The sequence below is a fragment of the Mytilus californianus genome, unplaced genomic scaffold (genome assembly GCF_021869535.1).
Source record: "Mytilus californianus isolate M0D057914Y unplaced genomic scaffold, xbMytCali1.0.p SCAF_4, whole genome shotgun sequence".
NCBI classification, from domain to species: Eukaryota; Metazoa; Mollusca; class Bivalvia; order Mytilida; family Mytilidae; genus Mytilus; species Mytilus californianus.
The window spans coordinates 2,155,140-2,182,839 of NW_026262690.1; the positions used below are offsets into that span (position 1 = coordinate 2,155,140).

Sequence of the window (27,700 nt, forward strand, 5' to 3'; positions counted from 1 at the left end):
TACAGTAGAAAATAAATTGAAGTTGACACTCTAGTAATTTGTTTTAAATCAATTTTTCATCAAGCTCCTATAGCCTGCCGTACTCGTGGCATTGAATACAATTAGTCAGACTTATCAAATAACTAGAGAAAAGTGGACAAAAAAAATAAAGAATAGAGAATAATGGGGGGGGGGCTACATATTGTACATATTACAAAACCGATAAAACAGTCTGTGACTAAATTCAGACTAGGATAACTATTTACAACAAAAAACACTGCAAAAGAAGGGAATTGCAGAGACAAAATGTCTCTTTTGTCGGCATGATTACTCGTCTGAGTTTCAATATATAAAAAAAAGATGATATTGTCTTTGATTTTTTGGGAGATATCTTTGATATATGCAACAAAAGTTAAATCCTGGAGCAGGTATATGATCGTATCTGTATGTTATCACTAAGTCTTGTAAGTCTAATTCCGGTCTCTAGTTATAAGTGTTAATTTGTACCTTGTTTGCCATTGTTCCTTTTTATTCACTGGTTTGTATTGTCCCCTGGTTTGTCTCTGCATTTCTGTTCTTCTGCACTGCCGCTTTGGTTTTGATCTTTTCTTTATTTGATATATGATTTCAATTGCTTCTGACTGACTTTTTTAGGAGTAATTTAAATGATATGAAAGAAAGACTGCTTACCCGAGTTAACCACCTTTTATTTGTTGCGGTGTGTTTTGCTTAGTCTTTAGTTGTCTATGTTATTTTTTTTTAACTTGTTTGTCTTTTGGTTGTTTTTCATTTGTTGCTATGGCCATTGTCAGTTTGTTTCGACTTGAGTTAAAACACCCCTTTGTAACTTCTGCCTCTCTGACTTAATGGCGAGGCACAGATTTAACCAAAATTATCGTATTTAAGGAGATCCTGATTTGTTATTGCAGATATCAAAATATTCCCTAAAAATCAAAGACAATATCTTAAAATACTTCAGAACCTCCATTCGATTTCATGATATCCTGCAATATTTCAGGACCTCTATGATTCGATTAAGGACCTCCATTATACCTGAAATCGATTTGTAGATTTCCGTGCCTCATAAACGATTAGGCATAACATTTTTTTTCACTAAGAATAAATGTTAGATATGTTTTAATCTTCCCCCAAACAATTGATTGATAGACAATTTTTGGACATTTTTTTAACAGTTATGCTTTCAAGGATAAAATCTGGTACAGATGATCGAATTTAAATGTACATATTGCCACCGCATACTTGTCTGTATAATTCTTGATCTCTATTCAATGATGTAAATGGATAAAATTTAGCTCTTTTATTTTGTGATCTTTTACTATCAGATTCCAGATTTTTCTAATGTCGGTTAACTTCTGTCTGTTTATACACAGTTTTGATTTTGAAGAAAAACCGACATGGTTAAAAAATACAAATAATAACACCATTAGAAACACTATTCTATTTTAATATGCTTGTCATGGTTAGAAAATACATAAAATAACATCATTACAAACTCGATTTTATATTCTTGTACATGTCTACAATAAAACAAATATATTCTATTTTTAGAAATTAACCTGTGATAATATAAACGTCACAAAAAATACGTCACTTTTTGTGGCGTTGATACATTCGTGTGACGCACAATTTATAATTCATTAGTGGTGTCCTGGTGTGCTGTCGTGAATTCATGGGAGGTGTCCGTTGCTATTCTGTGGTTTTCATGCTGTAATGTACTATTACTTTATGTATCTATGTGTTTCTCTGTCCTGAATGTTCTTGCGTTTATTTGTACTGTATTCCTGTCACGTAATGTTGTCATTTTAGCGGTATTTTTAACATTGCCATATAAGCGGGAGGTTTGGCTAGCCATAAAACCCTTATAATCATAGAAGACAAGAAGTTTACCCGAATTCCTTTCGATGTCATTTGTATATAGATATAAATAAGTCTAAATTGAAAACCTATGATTGCGTTGGATAAAGTCCGCAATTTTTATACGTGTGCATGCAAAACAAATTTCTTGGTAGAGGGGTCTAAATACAGCACAAACAACATTTTCCAAAAGACCAAAAAAGTGAAAAAGTATATTTAAACAAAACGCATTTGACTAACAGGTCGAACAACGGATGTTTTTAAACCCTGCTGACTGCCATTGGCGATTGCCAAATAAACGGATCACAAGATGTAACAACATGGATCTTTATGATAAATTTAATACCAAACAGAAAACAATAAACCTGCGGAAAAGATAGTATACCGCAAACATGAAGTGCAAAAATTTGTACACCATATCCGGATTTCGACATTTTATGTCTCTTCAGTGATGTTAGGAATCGAAACGGTATTTGGAAGGCCATATAATTTACCTCAATTTAGGATATATTTTGAAGAGTCGAAAAAGGATGAACGGATCATATAAACACGAAGATAAATATATATATATATTATTTTCAATTTAGATTTGTATATATTAAGTAACTATATGTTTAATAGTATGGGGACACCAGGAAGGTCTTGCCAGCAGCCTGGGCTCTTTTAACTGAATATATGTTGAACATCAAGTCATTTGAAATATTTTTTTCCGGCATTCCATAGTTGTTTCTATCTCCAAATGTTACTAGAGTGTCAGTTTTATTTTATTCCAGAAATATAATGTTTTAAAAGTACATCTTTGGTTGCATTTTATTGAAAAAAATATATATTTCATAAAGAGAAATATGTGATTTACATGATGGATTATATTTGATGAAGGGTTCACACAACGAGAATTTAACTTGAATTGGACACAAAACATGCAAAAGATGTCATACACCTCTTTAACCTTTTTCAACAATGACTATAATGCTTTTAATGTTATCGAATATTCAAATTTTATTTACTTTCAACCAAGAAAATTTGAAGAATATCGAACCGACTGATGGCAGCCGGTTGAATATTGAATAACGAATAACGAACCTGCCGCCAACTTCACATGCATGTCACAGTTGAGTAGAACAGTTTGATAATTTTCCTCCACAAATAAGTATTGAATTAAAATTAAATGCAACAAAGAGTTATGTATATTATAGGTTAACCTGTCAAGATCTGTTTGTTGGAAATTGTGATACATTTCCAGAAGTGAAAACATATTAAAATCGACGGGGTACATCTATCATTTGTTAGAAACAACATTGTTTTAATACAAATTAAAGGTGGTTTTGTTGTTCGTGCATAAGGCAATTGGTAAGTACATATTTTCAACTATTGAAACAGACGTATGGATATACAAATATACGTATACTGAAACAGAAGTATTGATATAAAGATATATGTATGATTAATTATCTTGCTTGTATATTTACATAAAAATATTTTTTTAATTTTTCAGTTAATTATTGTTTAATGTATTTGGCACACAGCTTGTCAGCGAACTCCCCATTTTATGGCGGTTGACAGTGTAACCAAGGTCTGGTTTCACTGTCAATCTGGCAGAATTCACTGCATCAAAAACATTTCGTTTTATAAATAGTATCATTCACTACAGATGAACAATGTAAGCGTTTTAATCCATCACCTGTGTTCCCACGGTAATCCAAATTGTTTTAATCTTAATTTTTTCTGTTACCACAATTTGCGGTAGACATTCATATATATATATATATATATATATATATATATTTGACAGTACGGTTGCCATAATCAGCAGAAGACTATTGAACTAAAACATAAAACCAAAAACCCGCCCTCCCTCCCAGTAAATTGGTTATGCATTTAAATATGACAAGTGTGGACACAGAGTTGTGTTGTATGATGGGCCAGTTTTTGTAATGACTTGTGCAGGGGTTGATTCTGCAGAGTGCCTGTAGGTGCAGATGCCATTAAAAATCAAAAATTTTGTGTTTTTTGGTTGGCGAATGTGGACACTGTTTTACATTGAAATAGTAAAACAGATACTTAAGAAGTAACAAAACACTAACTATTAAAAACAACTCTCAGAAGAAACAATTGAAAAGTACCATGAATGATATTGTTCTACAAATGTGTTGCATATTTGATTGTCATGCCCTAAGACCCCTTAGACCAAACTGAAATTTAAAGGAGTTCAATAAACAAAAATGTGTTTGAATCTTTGAAATATGGATTTAATGCAAGAAAAAAGCGTCAATACTTCAGAATATCAGTTGAAATAAAATGATAATGATACTGAAAATACAATGAAAAAAATTAGCATCTTTTCTGTTTTGTAAATATAATTAGATTTATACACTGCTTTTGTTTATTTTATCTTTTCTGGTGATGTTTGAGTTGACATTTCTGGACGCCTACATGTATTTTGCGAAATGGGCAGGTGAAGAATTCCGATTGATGTAATAGAACTGTCCTCAAAGACTGATTTACTTTGTCTCGGATTTGCAGAATTCGATACATCAAAAAACATTTCGTTTTATAAACACTACAGATGAACAATGTAACGGTTTTGATCCATCATAAGTGTTACCACGGCGTTCCAAATTGTTTTAATCTTATCTTCAGAAACCACATTCTGTGGTAGTCATTTATATAATTATAGATATATTAGACAGCACGATTGCCTTAATCAGCGATCTGCCATTAACCTCATATTTTCAGATATACCAGTGACAGTTAAATTGCCAGTAATCCGCGGCACATACATATATTGAGATTACTGTGGCTGTGGTCAAATACTGCCAAATTGTTGTTGGGTTTTAACAAGCATCTGGGATAACGTTATATGTATTTTTTGAATTGTTGATAATTGCGATGACTGATTAGCTGTATTTTTTCAAAATCAAATGATCGACATAACATGCATATTCAGACGAGAACAAATGAACAATAAGTAAACAGGTAGGCATTGCAAAGTTAAGGCCAAGGTGAAAAGGTGTATAATCCTGTGGTCAAAATGTTACCGTGTTGTGAGTGCGACACTCTCTTATAACATGAGGCATCCCATTTGACGTTTCCATTCAAACCGAAAGTGACTGCGATTTTTACATTCTTCGAAGCTAAACAAAACAACTCTTTAACGCGGGAGAAATCCAGGTGACAATAGTTAAGACTCAATCCTTGGGTCTTATCGCGATAAAGCAAAATTGTCAAGCCTTAGTTTTTAAGATATATTATCATTTGAACCGATTTAAAAGTGTACATTATAAATTTGATATTTCTTTAAAGAACTATACTATGTATAAATGTCAATAATTAAAATTAAAATTCTAATCTGGTGATTACAACTTTTCATATTGCACAGCTCATTGAATTACTGTCAATAAATTAGTGAATTTTACAGTAGTATCATACTTTAACCTTGGCCTAAAAAAAGTATAGGATATCAAGGGACATTTCGTGGTTCCCGGGTAGACACGAAATCCACAAATAATAATGAAACAACAGCATTTGGAATATCTTCCCTACATGAGTATGCTTTGAATTTGTGAAACAACTCTTTGAAACAATTCATTTTTATAAAACATTTTGCTGTATATTTTTCTAATTTAATAAAAAAAACAGGAGTAATTTTTTCATAAACATTGGTATAAATAATCTTCATATATAATCAAGACAATAGAGGCTCCATGTACTCGTTTTCGAGCTAATGAGCAAAATCAGTCCAAAAAACATCTTTTCCCGATATGTTACAATTTTACATCAGCAACGTCATTACCTTTCCTGTAACTGTATCGTATGGTCTTGTTGTTTTTCGAAAGTGTGTAATATTGCTTTCGTAGACTAAAGAAGTGTTTCTGATCTTTTTCAAAGTCATTTTAATTTAACTCTTTTTTTTCATTTGTTATATATTTTTTTTTCAAAAAAATGTATGTATTTTTTACATGAAAAATGAGACAAAACAAATATATAAATAAAAACAATAATAATTTTTCACTAGATGAGGGTATTTTTTATTGTCTATCGGTTAGAAAATTGATCATTTGTTTATTTTACGGATAAATGCACTTTGGCTTTTTGAACTATTGTCTTCGATAACTACCATTACATTCAGGTGACATATATATAACATGAAAAAAGAAACATCTCAGTTTACATTTATGTAAATCAATGTTTGTGAACAGGTACTACTCTTTAAACAACATTTCGTTTGCTTGATCGGTCATCAAGACAAATTGGTACAATGGTACTTGTTAAACTGACAATTACAATTTCATTTTGGATATTTATTGTAAACGGTATGTACAATTTAAATGCTACATAACATTGTTTTTCAAAATGCGATTTATAAACATTTACAATATGAGATTATGCTTAGTCATTTATCAATTGGTATTGTAGAATTGATGCAATCTTGGTTTAGATATTAATTCTAATAATTACCTGTTATTATTACTTTACTTTTATTACTTTACTTGATAGGTATTTGTTTTCTAAAACGTTAAGGTAATGTATCAGGTATACATTTGAATTCAGCAGTATCAGAAGTATAAGTTTGGAAAGAACATATACGTGTTTTCTCTACTTCTCCTTTGATTTTGTACCCGAGGCAAACAAATTGGAGGGCATCTATACTTTGTTTATTTCTGTAGTGAATAACTACTTTAGTTACCTAGAATATCGAAAGAAATTTTCAAATGTCATGATGAAGAAATTTTGTTATTTTACAAATGTTTATTTTCTTTTTTATCGTCAGTAGAGTCGTTATGTCTGGAATGTCAGTGTTAAGTCACTAATTTTATCATTTAAGGGTCTTATCCTTTTGAATACTACCAGTGCTCTGAGTTCTCTGATTTGTGATGTCCTGATGGCCACAAATGTACTGGTAATACAGCTTGTGTAAAGAACCTGACGTACCCGACCTCATCATCAGGAGGGTAAGTCAACTCTAATTATTCCGTATTTGTTTTTTTTAATTCATAATTTATCACTGTTAAACATCAGACGAAAATGAAAACACGAAATCTTTTTTTTGAATAAAATCGTTCAATGTACAAATGAACAATAATCATCATCACCATCAACAGCAGTATTAACAACACACACACAAGCATCATTATCATCAACATCATCATCAATTAAATCACTTTTATAAATACTTTTAATATAAATCAGTGGTCATTTCTTAACTATATCACAATTATTTAATATAAAAGTCTGATTCAAATCCATGTTTTATTTTTTCTTATTTATATAATAGTTATTACTAGGGCCATTGCTGGTGGGATTCTAGGCGGCATAGTTTTAATAGCAGTCGTATGCAGCTGTATCTCAGCGGCTGTTAGATGTAAGTTTTGTTTGCATTTTTCAAAAGTTTTAAAAGCTTGGTAGTTGTTTAAAACAAAATAGCACATGTTATTAGATACTGTTACGTTAGAAATATTTGTGCAAAAAGAGTATTTGGCTTTTATAAGCACTGTTTCTATGTATTTTGACAACAAATAATATTGATAAACCCAACCTGATATATATATATATATATATACATCTCATAGAAGAGCAAATAATAAATAGTCGCCGGCAGCCAAGTAATCATAAAAACAAACTTTCGAGAGCTAAAATGTAAATAACTGAGTCAACCTTTCATGTCGAAATGTGTGGTGATAAAAGATTTAGAGTGTGCAAAAGCAGAGATAATTTATTAACAAGAGACCGGAACTTAAAAGATATTTAAAATTGGAAAATTGTTAGGACTTCCAGTAATGGCTTCTTTGCATAAAGATTCACCGTTTCAATTTCTTATGATTTACTATTTTCTCGTTCGCAAATCGCACAGTCATGTATAAATACATATCAAGATGAGAATAAATGTCATTTTCAATCATAATATCCAGTAATATATATTTCAGCAAAGTCATAGTTCCACAGAGAAAAATAGTCGGCGGAAAGATCATAGCCAAGGAACAACTACCAAACTAGATTACGCTACCCATATGGCAGCAAAACACCGCTACTGAATAAAAAAACACTTCCGGGTATTATCAACTTGTATAACCTATGTATATCATCACATATTAAATATAAAAGTACTTGTCTCGTACTTTATTTGAATCTGATCTTTTATAAACTTGTTATTTTATTTTGATGCAAAACATTCTTCAAAGAGGTACATTAAAGGGAATGCTACTTAATAACATTAGGTTTTCGGGGGAAGGGGTTGTTTTGGGGGGTTTTTTTGTGGGTAGGCGCTTAGTTGTATTACGGTTTTATCATTTTATTTGTTTTATTTTCCTATACTTTAGGTCGTTACTATTGTAATATTTGTTTTTTCCTTTATGTCATCTTAAATGATTTAGCTATTTGTTTTAAGAAATGATCTTTGATATTTATATAAAAACGAAACGGAAGATACCCAGGGACAATCAAAATTCTTAGTCAAGGAGAAACCGATTGCATCATGGCAAAAAAAGGACAAACGACGAAAAATAACACTTAAATAAAACTTTTACATTTTATCGGTGGATATGCTTTCGGTTTATTTTGAATGTATACAAAAGCCCTTAGATTTAGAACTAATGACAGCACCTGTACTATAAAGTTAGCATCTCTATATATTCTCACCTTAGAGTAGGTAGCACCGATAATTAACTTCCAAACTTCCAAACGATCACGAAACATATATAAGTGCAAAATGTTTTATCTGATCAATACCTCCTCCAAAGTCATGCTGGGATTAAAACAAAACAATTCAAAAGGTGTCTTACTTTAATAGAGAGGCGAAAGATACCGAAGGGACATTCAAACTCATAATTCGAAAATAAACTGAAAACACCAGGACTAAAAAAGAAAAAGATAAACAACAGTACACAATACACAACATAGAAAACTAACGACTGAGCAATACGAACCCCACCAAAAAGTTAGGGTGATCTCAGGTTCTGCTAAAGTGTTATAAGCAGTTTATTATGAAATTTATCAATATTTCAAAATTAAAGAAAATAAAGAAAGAAAGACTAATGACTAAATCTTTCGACTAAGAATTTGCTTTCAAAAGATGTCAGATGTGTTCTACATTGATTACCACGAATGTCTTTTGGTATATTGAAAAATATAATCCTGACGGATTAAGAAACGGCGGTCAAGTATTCCGATCTGATTGTTAAAGTTCTAGGATCGGATCGTGAATGCCATTTTACATGACACAATTTAACTTCAATATCTGAGAACAAATCTGTTGTATTATCAAAAAGGATTAATTAATCAGAAACAACAAAGGTGTCTGTCAAAATGATTGTTATGCCCTTGCTCCAAACGAGGGGTTTACTGGTATACATCCGTCCGTGTTTTCCTCTGTCGATACAATAACATTTTTTGGGGGAACTACAATTCATAGCTTACTGAAATTTGGCGTCATGCTGTATGAAATTTATGATATACCATGATGGTCATGTATGAAGTGTTGGTCAGGTACTATAGATCAGAGCTTTCTGAAATTTATAATCAACCGTCATGTGTGCATGCTATACCGTGTGATGAGTTTTTACATCCATCACTTATCAACCAAATTACCAAGAGTACCAAATACTTATAGCGGTGTATCATTAGTGAACAATAGCTCATAGTACAACTTGTCATTCCTCAATAACATATATCTTTACTCTCAAATCCTTCATTTTACAAGGTATAAAACTGTCAAAATTTCCTCGGCAAAAAAGTTTGGAATCGTTAGTATCTAATGTCCAGTACGGGAACCAAAAGGTAGGATTTCTGTTTGATTTTTTATTATTTGTATGAAATTGTAGAATATGAGATGCACAATTTTCTACAACAGTTCTATCTTAATGAAGAAATAAATAAAAATGCAAGGTAAAATGACGACCACCGTGACCCTTACCTGAAAGACCTAATAGATACATATTCAGTGTCTACTTCATAAATAATACAAGATGGTTTTGAGTAATAGATTCTTGGTGCTGAAGTGTAAAAAGACGACCACCGTGACCCTAACCTGAAAGACCTAATAGATAAATATTCAGTCTCTACTTCATAAATAATACAAGATGGTTTTGAGTAATAGATTCTTGATGCTGAAGTGTAAAAAGACGACCATCGTGATCCCAACCTCAAAACCTAATAGATAGATATCCAGTGTCTATTTCATAAATAATACAAGATGGTTTTGAGTAATAGATTCTTCGTGCTGAGGTGTAAAATGACGACCACCGTGACCCTTACCTCAAAAACCTACTAGATAGATATCCAGTGTCTACTTCATAAATAATACAAGATGGTTTTGAGTAATAGATTCTTCGTGCTGAGGTGTAACATGACGACCACCGTGACCCTTACCTCAAAAACCTACTAGATAGATATCCAGTGTCTACTTCATAAAGTTGTGTATCTTTTTATTTTACTTTAGTTTTCCCGTTATTTGTCTTCGTGCTATTCTGCTTCTTTTGATCGCATGTATGACTTTTGACGTGACTCGGTATTTATGCATCCCGCCATCATGTTTTTGACTTTTTGGTGCATTCCTGCTACAGGTGGGTCCTGAGGTGCGATTCGGACACAAAGGGTTTTCACAGTGGTGTTTCTATTTTCTTTACTCTAGTATTTATATTTACTTAATTTTTACTTTATCGAGAAAGTGTATACTTTACACGGTATGTACTATCAACGACCAAAAAATTTGTTGACGTCGTTCAGTGTCAAATGTATCATCTTCTAAACCTTTGTTGTCGGCGTCTTTGATATATGACTAATGTGTATGTTTGTGTGAATTATTATGTCAGTTGTGTTGAATGTTTCTAATGTATGTTACACAGTTTTGGCTGCTGGGTCCCAATTATTGTCACATTATCCTATTTATGTCTATTTGGGTTACTCACCCAATTTTGTGAATATAATGGAATTGTAAACAACTGTCATTCAAGTGGGAGGTTCAGCTAGCTATCAAACCAGGTTTAACCCACCATTTTTTTCTGCAAAATGCCTGTACCAAAAGTATTTTGCACTTGTTCCGATGATTGATAGCGTTTGATTTTGTCAGTTTAAATCCCGCTTTCGGGCATTTTGTTGTTACTTTCTTATACGTGTGGGACCGATGGGTCATTTTGTGCTGAGTTGTTGTCTGTTTATTTCGTTTGTAGTTTGAATTCTGAATTTTTGGTACATTTCAAATATGTCTTATTTGTCAGTATAGTCGAGTTACGCGTGGTTTTTGTTATATGTTGTTTGTTTTTATGTGTGTTTACTGTTTGGTCTAACATGATCTTGCCTTGTATTACAGTTATTTAATTTAATTTTTGTTTTCTATATGTATGGAAAAGTTAAGATGAAAAATCAGCTACTTTATTTATATGATTTTAAGTTTAAAACAACTATATGCACAGGATTTTTTGTTTATACTCAGTTTTGATTTAGAAGAAAAACCAACATGGTTAGAAAATACAAATAATAACACAACTACAAACACAATTCCATTTTAATATTCTAGTCATGGTTAATAAATACATATAATAACATCATTACAAACTCAATCCAAATTTATATTCTTGTACGTGTCTATAAATTAATCAGTCTATTTTTATTTTTAGAAATTTACCTGTGATAATATAAACGTCACAAAAAATACGTCACTTTTACGTGATGTTGATCCATTCATATGACGCGCAGTTTATATTTCGTTTGTGGTGTCCTGGTGTGCTGCCGTAAATTCATGTGAGGTGTCCGTTGTTATTCTGCGGTTTACATGTTGTTATGTACTATTATATTATATATTTATGAATTTCTCTGTGCTGAGTGTTCATGTGTTTGTTTGTACTGTCACGTAGTGTTGTCAATTTAGCTGTATTGTTTTACATTTCCATATAAGCGGGAGGTTTGGCTAGCTCTAAAACCAGGTTCAACTCACCATTTTTTCGTAAAATGTCCTGTACCAAGTCAGGAATATGGCAGTTGTTATCAGATAATCCGTTTCTATGTATGTTGGCGTTTGATTTTGTTGTAGTTCAGTGTTTCTGTTGTTCCGTTGTTTTCCTCTTATAGTTGATGTGTTTCCCTCGGTTTTAGTTTTTTACCCGGATTTGTTTTTGCTTAATCGAATTATCTGTTATTGTATTGTTTTGTACAATAGAGATTACCAGACATGTGTAGCCAGTATCTGTTATTGTATTGTTTTGTACAATAGAGATTACCAGACATATGTAGCCAGTGTCTGTTATACCAGGTTCAACCCACCATTTATTCTTAAAATGTCCTGTACCAAGTCAGGAATATGGCAGTTGTTATCAAAAAGTCCGTTTCTATGTATGTTGGCGTTTGTTTTTGTTGCAGTTCAGTGTTTCTGTTGTTCCGTTGTTTTCCTCTTATAGTTGATGTGTTTCCCTCGGTTTTAATTTGTTAACCGGATTTGTTTTTGCTTAATCGAATTTTGACTATTGAACAGCGGTTTACTACTGTTGCTTTTATTTATTGAACCACTTATAAATATAATAAGATGAGGTATGGTTGCCAATAAGCCAACTGTTCTCCAAAGTGATTAGGACGTCAACATCGACTACAGATGAATCAACGGCTTCTACGATTAGAAAAATTCATAACTATATCAGTTCATCAAAGTGTATATTAAGTTTAAGAGTTTTAATATCCTGGCCTCGGGTATTACTGAAGAGACATTAATTGTTAAAATGCGCATATGGTGCAGTAAAATGGACACCGTTTATCATAATGCGTTATTAAAGGTTTCAGGATATCAAAAAGAGGAAACCAAAAAAACTGATTTTAGCCTATCAAAAAAATCTGTATTGCGTATGCCACTTTGAGGGTCACGAAACGTGTTGTACCGGAGTGAATTAACAACTGGCTATTCCAATGTTTTTCGGTGTTATAATCATTTTAACGTGTTTAATTCGTTTTAGATTTTCAGATATTTTTGGTCTCGGATGTCACTAAAGAGACGTCAACTATAGAAATTTGCATCAAGTGCAGTAACATGGATTTAGTAAACGTTAATGTATATGTCCACGAAACGTATTGGTAACATCCTCATTTGATCTATAATAAAACCATTTAACGAGCAATAGGAAGGGCACCAAAAACGGTAATCTTCAACATACGTTTGGATGCTTACTGTTAAAAGAATTTTTGCTACCTTCAAACAACTATCCAAAATACCGAGCTGGGATTATACAACTATACCTTTCATGAACTAGTTTTTTTTAGTTGTGCCTAGTACAAAATGTTTAACGTGTGAGCATTCACCATTCACATCCTTAAAAGTTTTTATCTTCCCCATTGCTACAGGAAACTCGTTTCATATGATTTAAACGTGTTACTTTACAATATATATTAAAGTATGTATTTAATGTTATATTAATGTGTTAAGTCCAAAAAATGTAAATTTTGCTCATTGATCTTTTGTGTTAATTTTGTCATCAATGTGTTTGCATTGCGTGGTCGAACTATGGAGTGTTAAAGAACTCTAGTATGTGTAAATTGTGACAACGGGACATTTTCTTCGTCCTTTTTATCATTTGTTTTATTTGGTTATAAAGGTATGATATTAGGAATTAGAAATACAACCAAGGATCGCTTTTTGATTTTTTTTTTCAGTACAATTAGAATATAAATGATCACAGAACTATTTAACAGATTGGTCAATAAAAACACCTCTAGCCCTATATAATAAGTGTACATAATTATATTGTCTAATGCTTAACAAATAGTTAAAAGTTCGTGTTCAAGGACAACTACACTTTCAATTTTCAAACTGATTATTCTATTGTTTGAAATTAATACCATTAAAAATGTTTTCTCAATGACACGAAAACAGGAAGAAAATAGAGTTTTGTTCTGGATTAAAGACATAACTTCTTTAAGGGGCATTTTCTTTTGCCAAGTTGGTCAACAAGACAAAGTGGTAAGACGGGACCAGTAATACTGACTATAGTTATTTCTTTTTGGATAAGTACTGTAAAAGGTAAGTTATCTTAGGTATGATAATCTAAAATATTAATCTTAGCTTCATACAATATCTCCACAATGAGATAACTAACTTTCAATTGTCAGTTGGTTCTATGGAACAACAGCTAATATAAGCAAAATGTTAGAATTTTTTTTATTTTTTTAGAAACATAAATTGGAATGGTCAGAACTAGCTTTCTAATTGACAATGTAATTACTAACTACATGACTTGCCAGTTTTTACAACTCCCTTCACACGATATAATGCAATGAAAAAAGAATTATCATTAGCCAAATTCCTAAGAACAATATATAATTGATTAAAATCAATTCACAGCATCAGTCAGATGGAGTTATACATGTGACACAGTGTTTCCTATGCATTTTACGCTTATTTTTGCCTGTAGTTTAAGATATGTTTGCTTGTCCTTAGGTTTTCCATGTTTTCTGATCAAAAGCCTTGTTTCATATTTATACGTGTGTTCCTTTAAGTTACCTTGATCTGTTTGTTCTCATTTGTTACTTGTCCTTTAGATCCCAATTTATCTTTTTTCTTTAAGTCTTCAACTTGAATATATTGGATCTTCAATCAAAGTATATTATATCATTTAAGATCTCATTTCGTATCAGTATGTTATTGCTGGTTTCCCAATCACTAAGAGCTGTTACTTCTATGGTGAATTTTCCATTTTGACGTAGAAATAAATTTATAATCAATATAACATTACTACAGGCACTTTGTCTCTAAACAAAAATCATATATACCTTAATATAACACAAGGTACTCAACCCGCCTTTTTTGAAAAAATGATAGTCGGTCGCGAACTTTCGTTATATTTCGATTCCGCGGTGTCGAGTTTAATTATATATATATTTTCATACACCTTCAATCACTTCGAAATAACTTTATTACACCTACATATCAATTTTTTGTTGTAATTCTAGCATAAGGAGACATTTCTCAATGGAGTTTTTTAAACAAAAACTTACTGTTTCCCACATTTATTCCCTTCTTCAAAAAAATGTTTTAGATACCTATGAACAATTTTGAATTGCATTATACACCCAAATGTCAGTTTTTGTGTAAATCCTACCACTAACAGATATTTCTAAAAGGATTCAATTTTGAACAGAAAGTAAGTTTTTGTAACATTTTTTTAAATTTTTGACACTTTAACTCAATTTGGAATAGTTTATTATATCTATATATCAAATTTCTTTGAAAGCGTAGCACAAAAAGATGTTTAACATTTGTGAATTTTGTTAACAAAAATTAAATTTTTAAAAAGATGTTTAACATTTGTGAATTTTGTTAACAAAAATTCAATTTTTAAAAAGATGTTTAACATTTGTGAATTTTGTTAACAAAAATTAAATTTTCACGACAAAGTTTACTTCCAAAAAATTACAAAAATAATGCTTTGCATTTAGGGATCTATTCTAAATGATATAACATAACTTATTTGTTAATTGTCCTTGAAATTCTAGCACAAAAGATTTTTTTGTAATTGTATACTTTTTAAATATTTTACCCCAATGTTTTGTCCAAAATTCCCCAAAAACGAAAGGAACATTCTTTTTATATCCATCACTATGCATAAAAATTTGGAAAATATTAACTTATCGTTCAAAATAGAGGTGCTGATGGCCAGATAGGGTGTTTAATAAAGAGCATCTACCGACTGGTTGGGGGTACTTTATTAGAGACAGAATATCATTAACTTCGCCAAACTTTTAAGAAATTAAAAAAGAGTACCGAAATTGAAAATTTCTCATTTACTTATTGCCAGTCAAGAGATGATGCTGAAATGTTGATCTTTTTTGCAGAAAGCAAATAATGGCATGTCAGTAACTGCTAGTAGTCCTTTGTTAATGTATGTTTATCATCGTCATCTTGCTTCTATTACCTATTCTAACATCGGACTCAGATTTCTTTTAAACTGAGTTTTACTCAGCGTTTTGTTGTATGTTTGTTTTTTCCACATTGGCTAGAGGTATAGGGGGAGGGTTGAGACCACACAAAACATGTTTAAATCCGCAGCATGATTCCGTCTGTCCGAATTCAGGAACCTCTAGCCTTGGTAGTCTTGTGTGTTTTTTTTAATTTTGGTTCAATGGATGTTTCTGAGTAAAGAGTGGCGTCCATTTCTTTGAACTAGTATCAACTACTGTTTAGGGGTGATCTGCGTTGAAGATCCATTGGTGGCCTTGGGTTGTTTGTTCCTGTTGTCTCAGTATTTATACATCCCGCCATTTTGTTATTATGCTCTTTTTTGTATTCTTGTCTGTCATTTTTGCTTATGTGCTTTGTCTATATGCCATTTCGTTTTTCTTTGTTGACATGGTTGTTTCTTTTTTAAGTCATTAATATTATAACAGTTTTGACTGCCGTACCCAAGTTTTTGACATTTTTACCAATTATGTCTGTATGTTTTGTTTTCACATTGTTGTCAATATCATGGAATTTTATGCGACAGTCACATAAATGAGAGGATTAGCTAGCTATAAAACCCGGTTTAATACACCATTTTCTACATAAGGGAATGCCTTTATCAAGTCAGGAATATTACAGTTGTTTTCCATTTGTTTGATGTGTTTGAGCTTTTGATTTTGCCATTTTATAAGGGACTTCCCGTTTCGAATTTTCCATGAGGGTCGGTATTTTTGTTATTTTTATCTTTTTCGACACATTTCCCGTTTTCATTCTCTATCCCATGAAATAAGAGTAATAAAAAGACGCATTTAATTACGAGACAAAAGCAAATAATTTTAAAAGTATTCCGCGGTATGTATAACGGTTACCTTCGGTCCTTGAATCCGAACTCGTACCTTAAATTTGGTCTAAAGCGATTTTCAGCCATTTATAAAAAACAAAGGTCCAAAAAGGGTAGAAAGGATTGTCACATGGTCTTTAGCAAAAGAAAAGTATTTAAAAAACACTCTTATCCCAAAATCGCCCAGTGTCGAAAGAGTCGCTTACAAATTAAACAGAAATCAGCAGAGATCCGCCATCAACATTAAAGTTTGTATGATAAAAGTCAGTTATTTATGGGAATCGAAGTTTAGTGTTAAAATATTGGAGACAAACCACAAAGATTGAATAAAGAATATGAATTAATTTGCTTTACGTTTTTTTGTATCAGTTAGGCACAAAAGAACATTGAAAGTTAGTTTTTTTATTATTATAAGTTTATCAGACGTAAACCCATTTCTCTTGACGTCAGTCTATTGTTCTTAATGTGGATGATTTTTTAAGAACCCGCTGACCACTGTGTTAAGTTAAGATAACTTATATCATAACTTTTAATTTTCAACTTACGATCTTTTATCCTCTCAAAAACGTGTTTCGTATGAAGGGTTCGACCTCGCGGGTATTTTCAATATAAATCATTACAGTCTTCAGTCTATGCATAATACCACTATACCACGAGTGCTGACATAAATGTTTAAATTATACTCTTAAAGCGCTTAATTGTCAATACATGTCAATAAACTGGATTTCTGTCTCATTGACAATTAACTTCTGTAATCAATGAAATATATATTATGTCTTGGTTTGTTCATGTTCTTTTCACATATTTTTTATTTGCTTTATTTTGGGTGTTTTAGATTATTATGTTCTACATTTGAACGTTCTTGAGTATAATTTTATAGCATTATCAAAATATAAAATGACAAGAGAAAAACAAAATAAAATATTTTCTTTAAAATCATAAAAAGAGTTTATTCCGGATGTCAGGTTTGAACATTGGTCGATTTTCAACATGATAAAACAAACATCAATATGCCCATAACACTTTTAACATACAAGGACTTTCAATTTTCTTTTTCATCATAGCAAATGCTTACTTATGGTTTTAGTTTTATTTTATTATCATGCTGTCAATCAATTTTTTCTTTGTTTGATTATAAATGGTCCAAATAAACATCACGTCTACATTGAACAGGCTCTAACTTGATTAAAGTGCGACCGTAAAACTACTTCTTTGACAGTAAAAAAACACAAACAAAATCATCGCCATTATATGAAAATGAAATATATAATACCTCTAAGATTAAAACTATATTTTGGTCGAGAAAAAAATTACGATGAAAAAATTTCATTCCGGATAAAAAGGTCTGAACTCCGTACTGTTAATATCATCGTTATGACTATCGTTACCAACGACTTAACAATCACGGCTATGAGCAGCTTGATTGAAAGTTTATAAAATTAACATAATTATACACCTGTAGCAAGAGCAATTCTGCTTGGGATTCGGGAATGCGTACCACATATAATACTAGCTAATTGACTGATTGACGATGGATGCAAAATTAAATAACGCTAAAATAATCTAAACTGAATGAAACGGAAACAGTGTAAACAAAATTAATATATAAATGTTCAAATACAACCTTTAGCACATAATTTTCTTTCATTTGGAAAGCAACATGAAATTGAGCAACATGAAACGGTAGGTTTGTGGCAGTTGCGCTTAACTCATAGATTTGGATTAGTACGTTTTTATTTATCTTTATTAATGGATAAGTACGGCTAATTGGTAGCCAGCCCTCAGATTACTTCATAAATTTTGCTAAATACTAGTATATATAAATTTTAAAGGTTCTAAATTTTTGTAATTACAATTTCTAAAATTTTCGGGACAAGATAAATTCTGTATATTAATATATGTCTTTTTAAATAAATCATAAATACCAAAATCTATTCAATATAAATAATTTGTAATGATTAATAATTAAATGAAATATTTATTAACAAATATGAAATTTGGAGTTAAAAAGGGGAGCTAACACCCCATTTAAGTTATATTAAACTTATTTTAACTTGTCGAATGTCTAAATATAGATGTGAACCGCGTGGAAATAATCATTTCCAACTATTATAGAATAAAAAGACAAAATACAAAATTATCTTTATGAAATTCCGTTGATTTATTGTCAAAACGTAAAACAGTCAGTCGTTTTGCTAGAAATAGGATAAGCTAGAAAATGTATAAGAAGTAGTGGATTCGGAAACGATAATCATCTTGCGACTCACATCGCTCGTTGATTATCGCTTACGAAGTTTTCTGCTTTTTGGTCGGGTTGCTGCCTCTTTGACACATTTCCCATTCCCATTCTCAATTTTATTTCTTATCAATTCTCTAATACAAAACCGGTGGAAAGCATTTATACTTTTCCTTACCTTTCGACTAGATATGATTGAAAAAATAGTAGACCTTCCAGTTCTTGACAAATAAAACTAACAACTGTTTCTATTTATATTAAATTATAATTAAATAACAATGAGAGGTAATTGGTTTTAATTGCTATAAAGAAAAAAAGGAAGTGTCTATATACCTGATCGCCCTATTATGTTTTAATCGTTTGAAAGACCTGAAAAATACGCTACCATTATAATCAACATTAAGTCATTAATAGTACTTTTTTAAATTTTGTATGGTCTCAATAAGATGGTGATGTATCCTTTATCCGTTTGAAGTCAATAAGAACGTAAGTGTAGTTTATACTATTGTAGGATCTTGCCCTGGTAGTTACTATCATTGTACTGGGTATAAATGGTGTTGTCCTACAGTAATAATTATATTATTGTAGGAGGTTGCCCTGGTAGTTAGTATCATTGTACTGGGTATGATTGGTGTTGTCCTACAGTAGTAATTATATTATTGTAGGAGGTTGCCCTGGTAGTTACTATCATTGTACTGGGTATAAATGGTGTTGTCCTACAGTAATAATTATATCATTGTAGGAGATTGCCCTGGTGGTTACTATCATTGTTCTAGGTATAAATGGTGTTGTCCTACAGTAATAATTATATTATTGTAGGAGGTTGCCATGGTAGTTACTATCATTGTACTGGGTATAAATGGTGTTGTCCTACAGTAATAATTATATCATTGTAGGAGATTGCCCTGGTGGTTACTATCATTGTTCTAGGTATAAATGGTGTTGTCCTACAGTAATAATTATATTATTGTAGGAGGTTGCCATGGTGTTTACTATCATTGTACTGGGTATAAATGGTGTTGTCCTACAGTAATAATTATATTATTGTAGGAGGTTGCCATGGTGGTTACTATCATTGTACTGGGTATAAATGGTGTTGTCCTACAGTAATAATTATATTATTGTAGGAGGTTGCCCTGGTGGTTACTATCATTGTACTGGGTATGATTGGTGTTGTCCTACAGTAGTAATTATATTATTGTAGGAGGTTGCCCTGGTAGTTACTATCATTTTACTGGGTATGATTGGTGTTGTCCTACAGTAATAATTATATTATTGAAGGAGGTTGCCCTGGTGGTTACTATCATTGTACTGGGTATGATTGGTGTTGTCCTACAGTTATAATTATATTATTGTAGGATCTTGCCCTGGTAGTTACTATCATTGTACTGGGTATTCTTGGTGTTGTCCAAGGGGCTACAGTTGTACCGGTACATCACGATGTTATGAGAGCTCATCATCCTCATCATCAGGAGGGTAAGTTATCTCTAATAATTTCTACAAATATGTATTGCTTGTTCACAAAAACTAGTTGATTTTTGTTAATGAAAGTCAAAACAACAGTTTTCATCATCATCAGTAGTTAAAATATACTTAGAATACTGTTGTGTTTAGAATTGACTATATATGTGAAAAGGAGTCAAAGTTGAAAACAGAACGCATGACCCGAAAGGGAGTGCACTATGTCTTCAACCAAGGCTATACGTCATTTCGCAGTATCAAAAGTTTAGGTCCACTTTTGTATTTGTGTTAGCAGGATTTTTTAAGGGTAAACACTATTTATTTTTTATTACATAAGTATTTATATGTTTGGTTTTCTTTTTTAATTGTTTAATGATTTTCGTTTTTGGATACTTTATTCGGGTTTCATAACTACACGTATTTACTATGATAGACTTTAGCATGTCTACATTTGATAATAAATGTTCACTGCGTTAATCTATATTAGAATTTTGTTATTTAACTAGGGCCATTGCTGGTGGCATTGTTGGAGGTATAATCCTTGTAATAATCATATGTTGTATCTCAGCTACTATAAAATGTAAGTCTCACTTACTTGATATTTTCAAATATTTATTCAACATTTGAGATTTTAACACAAAAAAGCACATCGTGCTAAATATAGAAATAAGAAGATGTGGTATGATTGCAAATGAGACAACTCTCCACAAGAGACCACATGACATAGAAATTAACAACTATAGGTCACCGTACGGCCTTCAACAATGAGAAAAACTCATACCAAATGGTCAGCTATAAAAGGCCCCGAAATGATAAATTGTAATACAATTCATGCGAGAAAACTAACGGCCTGATTTATGTTCAAAATAATAAACGAAAAAACAAATATGATATACAGCAACAAAGACAACCACTGAATAACAGGCTCCTGGCTTTGGGCAGGCACATACATAATGTGGCGGGGTTAAACTAGTTTAAAGGCGCCAACCCTCCTCAAACCTGGGACAGTGATGTAACAGTGCAACATAAGAACAAACTATAAATATCAGTTGAAAAGGGCTTACCTCATCAGATCGATGCAAAGCTGAAATACATCTGAGAAAAAATATCCGGATCGTATTTCAATTTCCGGAATCGGTAAACAAGATCTCCTTAAAAATAAGACTGTGCTTTACCGTTCGAAATAAGTTTTTTACAGGTACAACCAAACTTCCAGACCAAATTTTTGTATCTCTGGAAAATACTTGTTAAACGTTTTATAACCTTAAACATTAGATTCAATTATTATAAACATAAAGAGATATTGCCAATGAGACAACATTCCAGTAGAGATCAAGTGACGTGGATGTGAGCAACTAAAGGTCAACATACGGCCTTCAACAACGATCAAAACCTTTAACGGATAGTAAGCTATAAATGCCTTGACTATTCAACAAATTTAATCGAGAAAACCAACCGCCAATATTAAAACAATTCATGAAAACTAAATACTACATACAACCAACGACAACTACTGAATTACAGACTACCGACTTGGCACAAACACATTAACAATGTGATTGGGTTAAACATGTTTAGGTGCCCTCAACCCTCCAGTAACCTTTGGACAATAGTGTAAAAGCAAACCATTTGAAGCAACTGTAAAAATCAGTTGGAGTGAGCTTGATCAAATCGACACGAATCACAAAAAAAAAAGGACAAAAGTCAAAAAGTGACGATCTAAGAGAACTCGTAGTTAATGAAAACTAGTTCAAAGCCAATTGCAACTTGCAAATAAAACAGGTTTTCCCAGACTAAAATATCAGTGATTACACATCCAACAAATTTTGAGTCTGAGAAAAGCATAACCTTGTGCAATACCAAAATATAAGTATTGACAGGATGTAAGACCATAGGCGTTGATAACTGTACAGCAATATACATTTTGTTATCTTTTCATTTATTATAATTTCCGTTCCATCACTTACAATTCCAACCAATCTGAGTTTTTTTAACTAGCTGATGAAACCATCCGTATTTTCAATAAAACAGGCAATAATGTTGTCGGTACTTTACTCCGATCCTGAAAACAATGCTTTCAATTTCTAATACATTCATACTTATTACTTGTATTGAGGAAAATATCGTAGACTGATACGTTTCAACGACTGAGTTCAAAATATTGGTGTCAAATATTATGACAAAACTTATATAAATAGTGGTATAAAGTATTTCTTTATCGTTAAACATCATTTCATAAGTCTTGAGTAGCTACTTTCCATTGATGGTTACAGATTGTCTGTGTAAAACTATTATTGATATAATCAAGCAAAAGCTAATTGTTTTGCATGTCAAGACAGTGTATTTTTATACTTCTTACTACTTTAAAGAAACAAATTTAACGAAGACAGTTTAGTGTGATATTGTTTTGTAGTGATGTATAACTGACGACATAACCAAAATAACCTTCAGTATTTCTGTACGCTGTCTGATATACCCTTAGCTCCAATGACGGGTATTAAACAGGGAAAGGTTGAATCTGCGTTAATCACGCCACATAGTCTGTGCTCTAGTTAAGAACGTCAGTGGTTGTATTTAGTATACATATCTTAATGTTTTTTGTCATAACGGAATTTTGATCTTTATTGTAGGTCTTTGATAGTCTCTTAAGTGCCAGTCTTTGTAAGAATCAGGCAATATAGAAGAATTTCAAAACATGGCGGAAAAAATCCAGCCGCTCTAATTTTGTTTATTTTGAGGATACCTTTGTTCTGAGTTAGAAATGGGAGGTCTTTCGTTTCTATGTGTCTGGTAATTCGAGAAATTTCTAAATATCTTTTGGTTAGAATGATAGCAAATTACGTGGTTAGCTCCCCTTCATTGTTATTTTCTAGTGCATTTCAACCAAATTATATCTTGAAATACCAGAACAGGAAAAGGAAAGAATGTTATATTCGTGCACTATTATACCTTTTGAACTTAAATTAATGTAAACTTGAGCGGGTTTTTGTTTGTCATGTTTTCACCACTGCATGATTCCTAGGCAAATTGTATGGAACGCCACAGCTGTCTTATGTGGAACTCTGATATTACTTAATGTTGTTTTATTATTACTTGATGATGTTTTGTCTTTACTTAATATGGTTTTGACATTACGTAATGATGTTTTGATATAACTCAATATGGAATAGTCATTACTTAATGATATTTCGATATTACACAATATGGTTTCGTATTGACTTGATATAGTTTTGTCATTACTCAATATGGTTTTGTCATTACTCGATGTGGTTTCACCATTATTTAATGTGGTTGTGTCATTAGTCAATGTGGTTTTAACATTACTTGATGTGAATGTGACTTAACGTTATGTAGTTGTTTCATTACATGATATGGTTTTGTTATTTCGTAATGATGATTTGCCTATTCTTTATATGGTTTTAACATTACGCAATGATGTTTCAAAATTTGACGATTTTACACTACATGATGTGTTTGTTTCATTATTTGATGTGGTCCTGTCATTCTTTGATGAGGTTATCCCATTACTTGATGAGGTAAAACCACGTGACCAATTAGGAAAAAAATATGTTCTATTTTTAAACAGATTTCAATATATCGTTTGTCTAATGTGCTTTGGATGGGTATCGCTATCCATTGAGTTAAAGTTCAAATTAAAGTTCGAGTGGTTGTTCATAGTTATTTGGTATGAAAAAGGGGAACGGCAGACAATAATAAGAAAAAAAGTATTAAAAAGTTTACAGTATTTCGGACATAATTGGGATATCCCCAAACCACTTGGTCCTGTTGTTTTTATCCTAAGTTCTCAAACGGAAGCAGTACTTTTGTAATAAATTTGTAAAATATTCCACGGAACCATGTGTCTCGCCTGATATTGCTGCTGTAAGTGTAAAAGCGTCATGTTGATCGGCTGTACATTTATCTTTACATTTATCGGTAAAAAAAAAATTTTTAAAAAAATGTTTTTCTGTCGATGCTTTTTCTTGAAATTGAGGAATAACTCCTATACAAGATTTAAAACACTTCATGGAGGTTTACAAATTTGTCATGTCAAAACAGTTTAATTCGGTTTTATTTAACTAAAACAAAACTGTATGGTTTTCAACAATGAGCAAAACCCATACTATAAGCTATAAAAGGTCCCGAAATGAAAAATGTAAAAAACTAGAAACCTAAGGATCTATAGATAGATACATAGATAGATACTTTATTCTCTAAAAACTAAATACAAGTTTACAGAGAAACATACAATATAAATACAGATACAATAGTCGAGGTAAACAAATACAGTATGATATTCTAAAAGTACAAAATTATGATGGCATACATGTTTAGTAACATGTATAACGAAAGGTTAAACTCAATAGAAATTAAAAAAAAATGGAGATGGAGACGCCGACGCCACTATCGACGACGAAATATAGGTTTGTTGTGTCTCACTGCCGCTACATTGATGTCGCAGGCTCGACACAAATCAAAAGACTTGAACTTTATTGTTAACAAATGAAACACTTCAAATCAACTCACACTAAAGTTACAGGGAAACGGGGGGAGGGGGCTCGGACTAAGCGACAAAGCATCAATACTATAAAATAAGAATTCTCTGAATTTTTTTGTAGCGTAAATGATCATTTGAACTTAAACGAATATCAATCTTTTATTTGTAATCAATTGAATTCCCTGATCTACCTCGCACTAATTGAAAAATAAACTTTTTGGAATATCTGTTTCACATGTGACGACGGACATGTTCCAGTCGTAGTAACCATAATACCGCCATCTTTTCCTTGAATGTAAACTACCAAATAAAACCAAATCACTGGGTTTGTACTTTCTCGAATAACACGACGGGTGCCTTTCTGGAGCATCCGAGATCACCCCGATGGATTTATATTACCCAGTCATACCGATCTATTGAATCAGCCAAATGAAACTGTTTTGTATGCCACCGCAACTGAAGGTTGGGGGGCATATTGTTTTACCCCTGTCCGTCCGTCCGTCCGTCCGTCCGTCTGTCCGTCCCATTATGGGTATATAGTTATTCCGCATAACTCCTCCTACAGTTTGAATCCTAGGAAGTTTTCTCTTTACTGTCTGTTTGTACATATATTGAAGTTGTGCATGTGGTCAGGGTTTTTATTTTTATTATCTTTTGCTCTTTTGGGAGATAATTGAACTTTTTGTTGTCATTTTTGGGGTATAAGCGGTTTAATGAGTTGAGTGCGGGGGCATCACTTTGTCTAGTTTACATTTTTTTTCTCGTGTTGTGCTGTTACATAACTGTAACAGTCCGATGTAAGGTTAGGATTTAGCGCTCACATACATGTTAAACTCCGCCACGTGCACTTTCTTTATGTACCTGCCCCAAGTCAGGAGCATGAAGTTCAATTGTTATCGTTGTATAAATGTGTCTTTTTTTTGTAGATTGTTTATTTATAAATAAGACCGTTTGTTTTTTCGTTTGAATTTTTTCACATGGTGCATGGTGGCCTTTTGTAAGTGACTATATGGTATGTTGAAGGCTGATTTCTTACATCCACTGCATTTAAACTCTGGTGGATAGTTGTCTCATTGTCAATCACACCATATCTAGCTTTATTTCAACTTCTATGTTGCGTTTTGTATACTGTAACATTGTTTATCTTTTGTACGCATACCCCGGAGCCCTCTTTTCGGAAGCCCGAGCAAAAGTCCTTGTTCAGCGATAGAAAATTTAATTACGAACTCATATAAAATAGCTCGAATTTCAACTCATAATCTTGATTAATCTAAATGAGACTTAAATTCGAATCTTACTCAAACTCTACCTCAAAAAGTGACTCCAATTTAATGTTGTAACTAGAACTCTACCATTAAATGTGACTCAAACTCGAAGTCCAACTCGAAACTCAATGCTAACTAAAACTTTAATTCTAATAATGACTTGAATTCCAAATCGAAGACTAACTCAAAGTTTATCTCAAACAGTAACCCGAACTTTAATTTGAACTCTAATTCGATGGATGGCCACACTCATCCAAGGCACATACAACATGGAAATCTATCTAAAAATAGAACAGGTTTTTCCGAATTGGTCACGTGATTTTATCTCATCAAGTAATGGGATAACCACATCAAAGAATGACAGGACCAATTCAAATAATGAAACAAACACATCATGTAGTGTAAAATCGTCAAATTTTGAAACATCATTACGTAATGTTAAAACCATATAAAGAATAGGCACATCATCATTACAAAATTACAAAACCACATCATGTAATGAAACAACTACATAACGTTAAGTCACATTCACATCAAGTTATGTTAAAATCACATTGATTAATGACACAACCACATTAAATAATGGCGAAACCACATCGAGTAATGACAAAACCATATTGAGTAATAACAAAACTATATCAAGTCAATACGAAACCATATTGTGTAATATCGAAATATCATTAAGTAATGACTATTCCATATTGAGTTATATCAAAACATCATTACGTAATGTCAAAACCATATTAAGTAAATACAAAATATCATCAAGTAATAATAAAACAACATAAAGTAATATCAGAGTTCCACATAAGACAGCTGTGGCGTTCCATACAATTTGCCTAGGAATCATGCAGTGGTGAAAACATGACAAACAAAAACCCGCTCAAGTTTACATTAATTTAAGTTCAAAAGGTATAATAGTGCACGAATATAACATTCTTTCCTTTTCCTGTTCTGGTATTTCAAGATATAATTTGGTTGAAATTTCCCAATTGATCCATTTAACTCTTGTGAGCTAAAGTTACTCAACCTTTTTGGAAATGAGAATAAAGGAAATCGAGACATTTTGAAAATGTTAAAGTTATAAAAAAAAATGTTCATCCTCATATTAACATCGTCTAATATTTCACAACCAAAATACAAGTCTAAAGATTTAAGAAAAACTCACTTTAGATAACTATGGTTACATTTATTCCAGCAAAAACTGGAAAGGTTAGCAGAGTCATATATCCAAAGAGAAGAACCACCAGAGAAGCAACAGTACCAAAGAAACAACAACCAAGCAGTAGTAGTAAGCCTGTCACAAGGCAAAATGAAATGACACTTCCGGGTTCTTATGAACCTTTCAATCCTCCTTTATCTCATCACATATAAACATGTTAAAGTTTTTGTTTAGCAAATTCTATGTTCTATGCATATTCTAAGATAAATACAAGGACATTTGAAGTTCAATATTTTGATATATTAATTTTGCAGATTAATTCCCATGAATAAAACAAATTGAATGAAAATTGATAAAAATGTGATGTTTGTATAACTATTTTTCATCTTTATTTTTCTTTGAATAAAATTATCATAGCACAATAATCTTGAATATAATTTACTTTTTAATCGTCCGATACTCTTTTTGTAT

At 31.9% G+C, this 27,700-nt stretch overlaps 1 protein-coding gene across 3 annotated transcripts in view; it reads left to right on the plus strand.

Annotated features, from left to right (window-relative positions):
* Positions 1-27,441, plus strand: part of LOC127737260 (uncharacterized) — a 249,379-nt gene extending 221,938 nt beyond the window's left edge. The window contains exons 3-4 of one of the 3 annotated variants that reach the window (XM_052247810.1): positions 20,811-20,884; positions 27,266-27,441. In XM_052247810.1, coding sequence (XP_052103770.1) covers positions 20,811-20,884; positions 27,266-27,441 — 250 coding nt within the window. Of the gene's footprint in view, positions 1-7,778; positions 7,865-20,810; positions 20,885-27,265 lie in introns of those variants that run through there. The other 2 variants (XM_052247812.1, XM_052247817.1) reach the window with 2 other exon arrangements.
* Positions 27,442-27,700: the final 259 nt, after the last annotated feature.